This window comes from Psammomys obesus, unplaced genomic scaffold (assembly GCF_907164565.1).
Source record: "Psammomys obesus unplaced genomic scaffold, mPsaObe1.curated_primary_1811, whole genome shotgun sequence".
Lineage (NCBI taxonomy): Eukaryota > Metazoa > Chordata > Mammalia > Rodentia > Muridae > Psammomys > Psammomys obesus.
This window is the reverse complement of record NW_026589137.1, coordinates 1,066,066-1,080,490: the sequence shown is the minus strand read 5'-3', so window position 1 is coordinate 1,080,490 and position 14,425 is coordinate 1,066,066. Positions and strand designations below refer to the sequence as shown.

General features: G+C 36.7%; 1 protein-coding gene across 3 annotated transcripts in view; it reads left to right on the top strand.

Annotated features, from left to right (window-relative positions):
* The window catches only part of Il13ra1 (interleukin 13 receptor subunit alpha 1), a 67,581-nt gene extending 57,383 nt beyond the window's left edge, over positions 1-10,198 (top strand). For all 3 annotated transcript variants that reach the window (XM_055604982.1, XM_055604983.1, XM_055604981.1), the window contains one exon: positions 7,693-10,198. In XM_055604982.1, the coding sequence (XP_055460957.1) occupies positions 7,693-7,785 (93 nt within the window). In that variant the 3' untranslated portion in view covers positions 7,786-10,198. The remainder of the gene's footprint in view (positions 1-7,692) is intronic.
* The last annotated feature ends 4,227 nt before the right edge of the window (positions 10,199-14,425 follow it).

Genomic DNA, 14,425 nt, shown 5'->3' with positions numbered 1-14,425 from the left:
CTTTCTTTCTTTCTTTCTTTCTTTCTTTCTTTCTTTCTTTCTTTCCTTCTCTTTCTCTCTCTTTTTCTCTCTCTCCCTCCCTCCCTCTTTTCCTCCCTCCTTCTTTTCCTCCCTCCCTCCCTCCCTCCTTTCCTCCCTCCTTTTTTCCTTCCTCTTCCCTCCCTCATTTGTTTTATTCAAGACAGGGTTACTCTGTGTAGCTCTGGCTTTCCTGGACTCACATTGTAGACCAGGCTGGCCTCGAACTCGCAGAGATATGCCTGCCTCAGCCACCTAGAGTGCTGGGATTAGAGACATGCTCCACTGCACCCAACTACAAATTGTTTTTTTTTTTTTCTTTTCTTATCCAACACAGTATTGTGTATGTATACATTTTAGGAAGCTTCTACAGCAGTAAATTGTAAATGTTATTTTTATTCACTCAGATGAGGGATGGGATGAGAGCCATTCCCATGTCTTTCAAGCTCTTTCTGAACTCTCGCTGTCTCATTCACCTCAGTTGTTCTGGCCTAAACTCTTCTCCAAGGTGACTGATTCAAACTGGCTTCTCTTGGTTTCTGACTGAATTGTTCTGCCAGGCCTCAAACTAATTCTGGCAATATGTTTTTGTGTGTGTGTGTGTGTGTGTGTGTGTGTGAAGTTTTTTTTTCTTTTTTTTTATTATTTTTTTCTTTTTAGTTACATTTTGTTAACTCTGTGTCCCAGCTGTATCCCGCTCCCTCATTCCCTCCCCAACCCCACACTCCCTCCCTGGTCTCCTCCCTGCCCCTTTCCAAGTCCACTGATAGGGGAGGACCTCCTCCCCTTTCATCTGACCCTGTTTTATCAGGTATCTTCAGGGCTGGCTGTAAAGTCCTCCTCTGTGGCCTAACAGACTGCTCCTCCCTGGGAGGGGGGGTCAAACAGCTTGCCCTTGAGATCCTGTTAGAAATAGTCCGTGTTCCCCTTACTTTGGAAAACTACTTGGTTACTGAGCTACCACGGGCCACATCCGAGCAGAAGTTCTAGGTTATATCCATAGATGGTCCTTGGTTGAGTGTCAGTCTCAGAAAAGACCCTGTGCCCAGATATGTTTGGTCCTTGTAGAGCTCCTATCCTTTCCATATCATACTAACTTCCCTTCTTTCATATGATTCCCTGCACTCTGCCGAGGGTTTGGTTATGAGTCTTAGTGTCTGCTTTGAAACACTGCTAGATAGAGTCTTTCAGATGCCTTTTGTGGTAGACTCCTGTCATAAGTTCAATGCACATCCCATTTGTCTTTCTAAATGAGGATTAATCACCTTTGCCTGTGTCCACTTTCTTGATCTGGCAATATGTTTTAATCTTCTGTTCCTTCTCATTCTCTTTCTTGTTCTGTCTTCACCTGTATCTAGCTTGTTCTTTCTGCAACCTGTCTCTGTAAAATTGTGCTGGTAAAAACTTCACAATAAAAAATGTCCTCTGTCTCTCTGTGTCTCTCGTTCTTTCAATGTTGCTCTTATCTAGCCTCTCTTTGTGGTCTTCTTGTAAGAATTGGTTGTATTCTATCTCTGAGTCATTTTGTCAAATCTTTCTCTCATTCGTCACTTTTTCTGTTCCTCAATTAGATGTCACATTTAAGCATAAACTAACTTTACCTTCATTATTTAGGATTAAAGGTATATATTTAGACTGTGTGTGCATTCTAGCCACATCATACTATATTCTAGAGCATGTCTATATCCCAGCTTGATCACAATGGACCTAGAAGGTTTTTGGATGTGATTCTTTGCCATAAAAGCCCTGTTGCTGCATTAAAATTCCTCTATAGTAAATTTCCATATGACCTTTTCTAAATGTCTGTAGTGTTAATTTTTCCTGTAGCTTGTTCTCCCATCCCCTATCCAGTTTAACCTTTCCTGTTCCATTATTAACTTTAAACCAGTGCATTCTGTCACCTTTCCCATGGGATTTTAGTAAGCTCCTGGCCTTTTTGGTTATTCTAAATGTACCAAACATATCTGAAGGGTCAATGCTAATATCACAGATTAAAGAAAGCATGTGGTATTTGTCTTTCTGGGTCTGAGTTACCAAGGCTCAGTGATAGGAGGGGGCAGAAAGATGATGGATGATCAAAAGGAAGCTGCTTTCCAGATACATCAGGGCAGTTGCACACATGAACTCACAGTGGTTGTGACAGCAAACATAAGAAATTCTTTAAAAAAAAACAAAAACAAAAACAAAAACAAAACCAAATCCTCAAAATAAAACAAAAAGTCAAAAAAAACCAAACAAACCCAAAAACAAAAACAATGCAATACACACACACACCCTACCTTGATTATCATAAATGTCTTTATATACTTTCTTTTGGTATGAAATATTGTTAAAGACATCTGACAATATAATAGTATTTCTGAATTAAAATATTTGGCTTTTCAAAATATTTTTTTCACAGAATCCAATAATCTTACCAGAATCAATGTCGATGTTGGCTATTCTGGGTTGATTTTTTTTTTCAAGGTAGAGACTGAACAGCTCTAATCTAAAAATCTAAAATCTAGAATGCTGGAAATCTGAAATATTTTGAGGGCCAATATAGTACCATAAACAGAAAATTCTAACTCCTAGAACTTTGTTTTATGCTCAAAATTTTAATGGGTTATATAACATTATTTTGAGTTATTTAGTTTGTGTGAAACATGAAAGAATTTTGTGTTAAAACTTGGGTCCCATCCACAAAATATTAATTTGTGTGTGTATATTCAATTATAAAATAAATTTGCAAACCCTAAGCACTTTATTCTGAAGAATTTTATATGAGGGATTCTAACCTATTCCACTCTTGTTGTCTTTGCCTTTCTTTTATATTTATCACACCCTCCTGGATAATTATATAAACTCTCCATTTCACCCTCTGAAAACATTACCTAATGATTTGTTGTGTTTATTTGCCTATGTTCCCTCTAGCTTAGTCTTCATTTCTGAAATGAAATTATTATTTCCCTTTACTTCTAATTCTTTCCTGAGTTTTCTCTTCTCCTTTCTGAATCCCTCTAATTCTGCATTTTTATACATTCCTTTATGGGATTTATAACTTCTCATTCCATGTAAATTTTTCTTGGTATAATTTTGACATATTAGAATATAGGTTTTTTCTTTTTTAATTAAACTTTTTTAGTTTATTCACTTTGTTTTTTTAAATTTTTATTTTTCTTTTTAGTTACAATTTGTTACCTCTGTGTCCCAGCTGTATCCCGCTCCCTCATTCCCTCCCCCTCCCCAACTCCCTCCCTGGTCTCCTGTATCCCAGCTGTATCCCCCTCCCTCATCTCCTCCCAATCCTATCCTCCCTCCCTCTTCTTCTCCCTTGCCCTTCCCTAAGTCCACTGATAGCAGAGGTTCTCCGCCCCTTCCATCTGACCCATCAGGTCTTATCGGGACTGTGTACAATGTCTTCTAGAGGATAGTTTTAATGAGCATATTTCTGGCAACTTATAATTCTGTGAGGATATTATTCTGTTGTTCACTTTTATGTGAAATGATTTTCCTAAACTTTGAGAAAGAGGCTGTTCTTAGGTCCATTGTTTTATTAATTTCATGACTATATAGGCCTCCTTCTATTTCTTTAGAGAAATTTTTAAAATTATAATATGAATGACTTCCAGAATGTCTTGCCTCCTTCCCACTTGCCTCCTTTTACTTCTCTTTGGTGGTGGGACTCAGTATTGGGACAGGGTCTTACTATGTAGCCCTAACTTGCCTAGAACTTACTCTGTAACCCTTGAGCTTTCTTGAGCTTACGTGATCCTCTCTGCTTCCCAAGTACTGGGGTTCTTCTTTTTATAAGTTCTTCCTCCATCCCTCATTTCGTCCTCTCCATCTCTACATTTATCAGAATTTTCTTTCTTTTTAACCATTTCTTTCCTCTGACCTGCCAATCAGTTGGAGTCTATTCCCACTAGTCTCTTCTCAGAGAGCAGCTTCATCCTGCAAAGGAGATGAAGATACTCAGTTCTGAGAATTCATGTCTGGATCATGGACTTTTTGTGAGTTGGCAGACTGTTTCCATCCTTGGAATATGTTCAGAAACTAGCTCACTGATGTTTGAGTTCCCACCAACTTCTCAGATCTCTTGGATGCCATGTTCATTTTTTCTGTGTATTCTTCCACAACTGTTTGTCATGTAACTATAAATTGTTTGTCCCATAAACCTGTATTTAGGTTCATTGGGAATCATTTTTTCATCTAGTTTAGGTGTAAAGTCTGTTAGTAAAATTTATCTATCTGCCTGCCTGCCTCTGTCTGTCTTTGCCTTCCTCTTTTATTTAATTCTTTAAATGATTGCATTTGGACAGAGACAAATACCATACCATGTTGCCACAGTTACCTCCTGCCATCATATCTCTGCAAACTACAAACTATGAGTCAAATCCCACCATCTGCCATTTGTTTTTGTGCAGCCTTTGATGTACAAATAGAGTTTTGGATTTTGTTCTTTCCCTCTTTTCTCTCTCTACTGAGGTTGGAAGCTTGCACATGCTGGATAAGTGTCATACTACTGAGCTATTCCCCAAGTAGCTTGTAGTTTGTAAATTTGTAGATTTGATGTGACAAATTATTATCCAGGGAGGTTGTGTGGTTTGAATAAGTTACGGTGCAGTCATGCAGTGAAATAGTTTTCTGAGGTAAAGGAAATGAGATAGTTCCATTTTGCCAATTTATAAGAATTTGTAACATATGTTGCTAAATGAAACATTCAAATTGCTTATGCATAACATGAGAATTTAAACAATTATATATTCACAGGAAGTATTTATTAAAACTAGGGTATACAAATGTCTAGATTTACTAGTTGTAGGGTTCAAATACTAGTTTGAACACACTTTTCCCAATGTGCTGTTTAGTAATTTTTTTTTTAATAAATGGGTGTTTTACTAGGTGAGGAAATTTTATATAACAGGCTTTTTATGTTTTATCAGTGCATGGACTTAGGCTATTTATTTTGTAAAATTCTTGTCCTTTGTCCTTTCACCCCCTGAAATTTTTATCTTTTTCTTGGTGGTTTATGAGGTTCTTTACATACGAAGCTTTTTTTTTTTTTTTTGGATCATTGAGGATGGGACCCAGGGTCTGATTCATGCAAGGCAAGTACTCTACTAACAAACAATATCTCTAGCCTCCTATATTAAATATTAATCCTTTGTCTTGTCAACCATTGTTGCCCTTTGATTCCATTCATGGTGATTAATTATAAAGAAATGATTTTTTTCTTTGTTTTCTGCAGTAAAACCACCTTTGTAAAAAAAAAAAAATCATCTTTTATGTGCAGAAAGCCTAACCCGCAGGAGAGGTATATAGATGTTCCCTTATGCCTTTAGTTGACTTTGTGTTTTACATTTAGGGCTTTAATCCATCAAGGCTTTATGGTGTAGCCTGTGAGGGAGGGTTTCACTTTGGTTTTCAAATGCTTAGCTAGCTGGCATAGTGCCACTTATGGAGTAACCATTGCTTTTAAGATTATATAATTTTTAGATTGTTTTTGTTAGAAGTCTGCTCATTTCACATTGTTCAAAATTATAGAATTTTTTAAAAGACAACTCACCAGTAATAAAATGTATTTTTTTAAGTTTTCAGTTTGAAGAATTTTAGCAAATAAATGCAATTTTGTAGTCACCACTCCAGTAGAGATATAGACTACTTCTGTCATTTCCTGATGTATCCCTCACTCTAGAACAGTGGTTCTCAACATGGGGGTCACAACCCCTTTAGGGGTCAAATAACCCTTTCACATAGTCTAAGATCATCAGAAAATACAGATATTTATATTATAATTTATAACTCTAGCAAAATTACAATTATGAAGTAACAATAAAAACAATTTTATGTTTGGGGTCACCACATCATGAGAAACTGTATTATAGGGTCACAGCATTAGGAAGGTTGAAAGTCTGGCTTCTTTCACTTAGTAATAATACATTAGGGAAATAATCATATTGTTGCATATGTCAACAGTTTACTTGTCTTTATTGCTAAGAAGTACTTTATAGTTTAAATATTCACTTCTGTAAGGACATCAGGGAATATCCAGTTGTGTTGTCATGAGTAGAGGTGATATAAAATGTTTATACAGAAGTCTCTATGTTCATGTTTTCACTTTTCTGGATAAATGCACAGGAGCAGGATTTTTGGGTCATGTGCTAAGTGTATGTTCAGTTTTATAAAATCTACTATTTTACATTTCCACCAATAATATTTGAGCGATCCAATTATGCACTCCCATCAGCATCTGGACTTGTCAGTATTTTTAACCTTAGCAACTCTGTTAGCTATGTTAGGGTTAAATATCTTATTTAGGGTGAAAAATGAATATTTTAAGCAGCCCTGTCCAGCTTCTAACGCCATTCACTAATACTAGATGGCCTTAATTTCCTCAGTGCCACAGCCTTACACAGCTGAAAAGGGTGCTCATGTTTCTGTTTCTGACTTCCATTGCTTCCCATAAGCTTAGTGAACTCTAGAACACCCGTGGAGAAAAGGAACTCAGACATAATCCTGGCCAGAGAGTAGTGACAGTTTTTTGTTTTTGTTTTTGTTTTTTTTTTCCCTTCAAAGGCTTCTTTATTTTTATGTCATTCACTCCTTGTAACAATTTAAATATTACAGCATGAAAACAGCTATTGGCATACAAAAACAAATGGTTATAGTTCAATAAAACCTGACTTCCTCAAACAGACAGTTAGCTAGATTGGCCCATGCCTCATAGTTTGCCCACCTCTAGTTTTGTTGTTATTGATTGTTTGTTTTTCTTTTTGTTTTTTGTTTTGTCTAGCAGCTTTATTTTTACAGATGAGAGAACTGAATTTAGATTTCACTCTTTTCATAGATTGACAAATAAAGGCTGTGGGACCAGAATATTGGCTTTTTACCATGAAAGACACACTTTAATCCCATTCAGGAGGAGCTTGTCTTATATATAATGAGCTCAATATACATAATGTCTAGCAAATAAGGTCTTGCAAATGATGTTAGATAAAGCTGTTAGTATAGAGCCTTTCATAGGTTTTAAGCCTAAAGCTTTGGGGACATCCATTGTCTTGTTCACTAGATGTTAAGTGGGTTTTGTGAGCCTGTGATTTTTCTGGAGCAATGGTCAAGTTTGAGTGGTAGAAAAATAAAAGCCCAGCTGAAACAGTGTGAAAGGCAGGCCACCCTTTTGTTCATTTCCAAAATACTGTTTCTAGTTTCAGAACTACCTAAATTTCTTCACTTCTTCAGACAGCTATTAATCATAATGTAACAATCTTATGTTTTCCCCATCTTTAATGGTAATTCTCGATTGTTTGGCTTCATTAATTGTCCAACTAGATGAATAATATTAGATAAAAACTCATACCAGCTCCTGATGGGACCTGATAGACTAGGATCAGAAGGAAGGGGAGGAAGACCTCCACTATCAGTGGACTTGGGGAGGGGCATGAGTGGAGAAGGAGGAAGGAGGGTGGGATTGGGAGGGGAGGAGGAGGGAGCTACATGCGTGATACAAAGTAAATAAATTGTAATTAATAAAAATAAAAATTAAATGAAATTATATTAAAAAACTCAAACCAGGAAAACATTGCACTTATGGTTCCTGTGTATGCAAACTTAAAATAAGCACTGAATCAGAGTGCTCAAGGAAAGGATATTGTTGACAAAAGTCACTGTATATGTTTTTGTTTTCCCTTCCAGCACTGGAAGAAGTATGACATCTATGAGAAACAATCCAAAGAAGAAACGGATTCGGTAGTGCTGATAGAAAACCTGAAGAGAGTGTCTCAGTGATAGGAATAATTGATTTCTTTTTTTTCCTTCAATGTGACCCTGTGAAGATTTATTGCATTCCCCATTTGTTATCCAAGGACTTGTTAAAGAGAAACTGAAACTGCTGGACTCTTGGAAAAACAGGCAGCTCCTAAGAGCAGCACGTCTTGATGTGAATCTTGCACGGAAAAATCCAAACTAATGGAGCTCTTTAAGAAGAAAGCAGAGTTCTTCTCATGCTTGTTGAATCTTAAAAGCAGACATCATTTGCCAAATCTCCAAACTGAGGATAAAAAAGGGATTACAGTGACCATCAGTTCATCTTATTAGGAGTTGTGAGAGCTTCCTAAGGAATCTCTGCTTTTTCTGTATTCTTTCTGTGGAATAACATAAAAAAAATTTTTGTTGTGAGGAAACTCATTTGGGGTGTTTACACCAATACTGTACTTGACTCCCATAGAACGTCTAGCAAACAAAACCAATACAATCTGCTGCCTATTGTTTGGGAGCCCACTGAGTAATATTTGTGATTATTCAAATGTGGTATCATTATCCACTTCAATAGCATTTTCCTCTGCTTTAAAATTCCCAGAAATCGTCTTGGTCACAGAGATGACACGTACAAAAGAGGCAGAAGCAGCTTCTCCACCAAGGCTGTTTCATATCATTGCAGGATTTTTTTTTTTTTTAGGATATTAGAGGCAAAATAACCTAGTATTCGAGTTGGAAGCAAGAAGTCTCTAATTATGTATGCACACCCTTTCACTTCTGCGACTCAAATCAAGTATTGACTGTGTATCAAGCGAGCGTGTGCTAAACCCTTAAGTGCAAGGGACTGGACCCCCACCCCTTCGTTTACATATATTTGGTAATCCTTGTTTCTTAGCACTTTCTTTATCTCCAGATATCCATGTCCCAACCTTTTGAGCTTCCTATCTCCTATGCTTATTCCCTGGTATGCTTACTCCCCCATCTTCTTTTCTTATAGCCTTTTGACTTTCGGGAGAATTGAGGATACACATTTGCTTAGACTATCTAGTGGAACAGGGAATACATTGCATCTCAGGTAAAAGATGAGTAGACTGAACAACAATGACTAAGGCATACATACTTTGCAGCTTCCCTGTGAGCCTACAATTATTTGAGGTTTTTTTTAAGCAATTGGTGTTTCTGTATATTTTCTAAATAGAGATGATGTCTTTTCTTCACTTAGAATTTAGCTCTATTTGCTTGGGGGGGGAAGATTTGTATCTGTTTCTCTTTGTTTGCATGATAGGCCTTAGGATGGCTGTTTTATATGCTGTAGATAGTCCTGTCAATTCTGTGTTTTACTGAGAGGGAGCCAAGTGGAGCCCCAACTATGTACTCACTTTTTGAATATGTTAGGTTTCCATTCTATTCCATTCCCACAATATATACGTATAAATACACACACACACACACACACACACACACACACACACACATATATACATTATATTCCCCTTATTCCAACTATTTCTAGCAAATTTAAAACAGTGTGAGAGAGGTACCCTCCCTCTCTTTCTCACACACACATGGATCACAAGCAAGGACTGAAGAACTTCATATCATAAATTACCAGGCATTTTCTAAATTCCTATTAATAACATAAGGCTACTTGCATCTCTTGTTAAGCAGGGAAGATAAGTGACCCCTGCTCTCCACAAGTTGGGACAAAAGGGAACCTTGCTTCCACGGTAGTAGAGGAGCGCTGTGCCTGGCATTTCATAAAATTAGGGTGCATGGTATGACTGACTTATGCACAGGTATTTCCTCCTGGCACTTTTGTTTTGTTTGCCAGCTTGCAGCTGGGATGCAGACATTGTAGGTGTTCCAGTTTCTCCTACTATTCACTAGAAAGAAGACTTGGCTTTCTTGTGTAAGAGGAAGATAACCCCTTATCCAGGGTTTCGTAGTTCTGGGAAGGAAAGCACCTAATTGCTTTGCACAGAGCCGTTTTTACTGTTGGCCTCTTTTGATGGCAAAGAAGAGGATGCGTTGAAATGCCCTGGAGATCATACTAGAGTCTGGCAGCATAGGGACAAGGACATCATATTTTGCTTCCATTTTCCTCTTTCAATACCAGAGGGGAAAAGCAACAGTAAATACGATGAAGTTTGTTTTAACAGACAAAAGTAATCTCTGGGCCTTAGTAATTCTTAATGACATCAGTACATTGCTTATTAGAAACTTGGAGGTTCGCATATGGATTGTCCCTCCATATACATAAAGTAAACCCGGTGTAAAGAGGATCGTTCCTTTTCTTTCAGATAACTTTTTTTTTTTTTTTCTGAATCTGGGCACTAAAGGGATACAAGAAATAATGATAATGTTTTTGGTGATGTCTTCAACTATGAGTCTTTCTGTTCAAGTACTTGTAAGAAAGTAATAAATATTGTCTTTTTGTATGTCACTTAAATGCATTCTTTTGGTCTTATTTTTGGGAAAGTGTTGAAGGGGAGTGGATGGTAGAGAAAATTACAGTTAAAATGATAAACACTATAAAAATAATTCCAATACAGCTATTGTATCATAACAGTAATTGATTATAAGTTTCCCTGTTGTGTACTTGTGTCAGTTTTCTGATAAGGATGTACATATAATTAGTTTAATGTTAGGGCAGTCTTTCCAGGCATCATTCAAAGGAACTGAAGTATTTAGTAAATAATAATTACAAAAGTTCGTGGAGGTCTAGTAAGAAAGATGGCTTATCGGGTAAAAATGCTCACTACCAAGCCTGATAACCTGATTTTGAACCCCAAGACTCACCACTTGGGCAAGACTAACTGCCAATGAGCTCCAGAGATCCTCCTCTACCTTTGTCTCCACAGTGCTAGGGGGTAGAGGCATGTTACTCCGCCTAGCTTTTTAACATGGAGGCTGGTGATTTGAAGTTGACGTTGTAAATCTGTATGAGATCTAAGAAAAACATAAATTCCTGTGGCCACAAACATGTTCACCTGATATCAGGGAGAAAGAAGCTAGAATGATTTATGTATGTTTGCTTTTCGGAGTTGTTTGCCATTTCATGGTTACCTTGAACAGGTCTTTGAAAAATAAAATATCACTTTGTATCCCAGCTGTAACCCCTTCCCTCATACAAAGTGAATACACTGTAACTAATATAAAAAATAAAAATTTAATATAAAAAAGAAAAAAAAAACAAAAAGAAAAGTGAAACATCATGCTTACATGAATTGTGCTATTGTGATTTGGGTTTCATTTTGCTTTGTTTGGGCTTTTTTTTTATGATAAGGAGTCTCATGTTGTAACCCAGGGTGTCTTGAACTTGCATAATAGCCCAATCTAGACTAGAGCTCACAATTCTCCTGCCTCAGCTTCCCAAGTGCTGGGATTACTGATATGTATCACCATTTCAGACTCACTTATAAAGCATTAGCACTTTTGGAAGAAACTAAGGAAACAAACACTTTTATTTGGTCTGGAGAGACAACTCAGCATGGAAAATAAAGGTGCTTGTAGACATGAAGACCTGAGCTCTGGTCCCAGAGCACACACAAAGGTGGAAGGAAAAAACTGGCTCTATGAAATTGTCCTCTGACTGCCAGACAAGTTGCAGTATGCATATCCATATCACAGGCATGCATACACACACACCAATAATAATAATAATATTTAAAAATTTTCTTTCAGACTAATGATTATGTAAAACTATATACATACATATGTGTGCATATATATAGCTATGTATGTATATTGCTACTAAATTTTTGAATGCTTTGTTTTCATTAAGGTCACAGTTTTCTTGATGTTGGCATGCTAGATTTTTTTCCTTTTCTTTTTTATTTAATTTTATCAATATTTATTTACTACAATTTACTCATCCTACATCCTCCTCCCCTTTCATTGGACCAGAGTCCATCAGGTCCTATCAAGGCTGGCAGCAGCATCACCCTCTGTGGCCTGGCAAGCTCGAACCCCCGAGGGGGAGTTGATCAAAGCTATGATATTTTTTACATCAATTCTCAAGATTATTTTTCCCTTGAAGATTTTTCAGCTTTTAACCATCTTTTCCAATGGTTTCATCTTTAACAACAGGAAACTATTTTACTGTGAATTTTCAACATTTGTTAGGTAGACTATTAAACAAAAAGAGAAAATTAATAGTTTCTGTTTTGTTTTAAGTTACTAGTACATGTGCTATTTTCCCAATTTCCTATGCCAGTCTCATGAGGTTGGTTGCATTACATATTTTTTTTACGAATACAAGAACCTGAGATACAGAGTGACTGAGTTATGTAAAAATATACAGACAGTTGTGGAGTAAAAGAAGCAGAAGTGGAAGACAAGTCAATGTGGATTTTAAGCCTATCTGATGCAGCCAGTGATGCATTTATTTGTCCCTAAGAAATAGCTACCTAAAGAAAAGACACCTTGTTTCATGTTATTTCCAAATTGCTTATTAACTGTAAGAATTTGAGAGTTCAAACTGTTCCATTGCAAAGTGATCAATGCAAAGTCTTAAGATACATTATGCAATCATTTATCCATGTGCCAGGTAGGGTATGCTAAGTAAAAGGAATTTGGAAGTGAATATTATTTGGCTCTGTGGGCATTAGTCAAAGGGAGGCTACTTAGCATAACAGGAAAAAAAAAGCTGAATTAGCATTTTGGAGTTCCAAAGGATGCTGGACAGGTATCTCTCCCTATCTGGATCTACTCAAATGAGGGTGTTAGACTTGGTCATTCATAATCCCATTCATTACCCATAAGAGTGGTCATGTATGAGACTTCATCATCCTACTCTCAACAAGGGGCAGGTCAACAAAACAGAAACTAAAAAAAAGAAAACAATGACAATAACAGTTATCATGAAACAAATTGAACTTACAAACATCTATAGAACTTTTCACCCAATCACAAAAGAATTTACCTCCTTCTCAGCACCTCATAGAACCTTCTCCAAAATAGACCATATAGTTGGTCACAAAGCAAGTCTCAACAGATACAAGAAGATTGAAATAATCTCTTGTATCTTATCATACCACCATGGACTAAAGCTGGACTCAACAACAACAGAAATTGCAAAAAGCCTACACACACATGGAAACTGAACAACTCACTACTCAATGACAGCTGGGGTCAGGGAAGAAATGAAGAAAGAAATTAAAGTCTTCCTAGAATTCAATGAAAATGAAGGCACAACATATCCAAACATATGGGACACAATGAAAGCAGTGCTAAGAGGAAAGTTCATAGCAGTAAGTGCCTTCATAAAGAAGTTCAAAACATCTCATATAAGCAACTTAATGACTCACCTGAAAGCACTAAAATAATAAAAAATAAGATGCAGACACACCCAAGAGGAGTAGATGGCTGGAAATAATCAAACTCAGGGCCAAGATCAATAAACTAGAAACAAAAACAACAAAGAATCAATGAAACCAAGAGTTGGTTCTTTGAGAAAATCAACAAGATGGCCAAACCCTTAGCCAAACTAACTAAAAGGTATAGAGACAATATCCAAATCAAGAAAATCAGAAATACAAATGCAGACATAACAACAGACACTGAGGAAATCCAAACAATCATTAGGTCCTACTTCAAAAGCATATACTTTACAAAATTTGGAAACCTAAATGAAATGGACAATTTTCTTGATCAATTCCACTTACCAAAGATGAATCAAGACCACATAAATAAATTAAATAGTCCTATATCCACTTAGGAAATAGAAGCAGTCATCAAAAGTCTCCCATCCACAAAAAGCCCAGGGCCAGGTCGTTTTAGCACAGAATTCTACCAGACCTTCAAAAAATAGCTAACACCAATAATCCTCAAACTTTTCTACAAAATAGAAACAGAAGGAACATTACCAAACTCATTCTATAAAACCACAGTCAACTTAATGCCTAACCCTCACAAAGACAGAACAAAGAAATAGAATTTCAGGCCAATCACCCTTATGAACATTGATGCAAAAATACTCAACAAAATACTTGCAAACCAAATCCAAGAACACATGAAAGATATCATCCACTATGATCAAGTAGGCTTCATCCCAGAAATGCAGGGGTGATTCAATATACAGAAATCCATTAGTGTAATACACCATATAAACAAACTGAATGAAAAATACTGCATGATCATGTCCTTAGATGCTGAAAAAGCATTTGATAAAATCCAACAGTTGTTCATGTTTAAAGTCCTGGAGCAATCAGGGATACAAGGCACTTACCTAAACATAGTAAAGGCAATATACAGCAAGCCTATAGCCAACATCAAACTAAATGGAGAGAAACTTAAATCAATCCCACTGAAATCAATGTCAAGGCAAGCCTGCCCACTCTCTCCATATCTCTTCAACATAGTACTTGAAGTACTTGCTAGAGCAATAAGACAATTAAAGGAGATCAAGGAGATTCAAATCAGAGAGGAAAAAGTCACACTATCACTATTTGCAGATGATATGATAGTATACATGAGTAACCCCCAAAATTCTACCAGGGAAACCCTAGAGCTGATAAATACCTTCAGCAAAGTGGCTGGATACAAAATTAACTAAAAAAAATCAGTAGCCCTCCTGTATACAAAAGACAAATGGGCTAAAAAAGAAATTAGGGAAAAAGCACCCTTCAAAGTAGGCACAAATAACATAAAGTATCTTGGTGTAACTCTA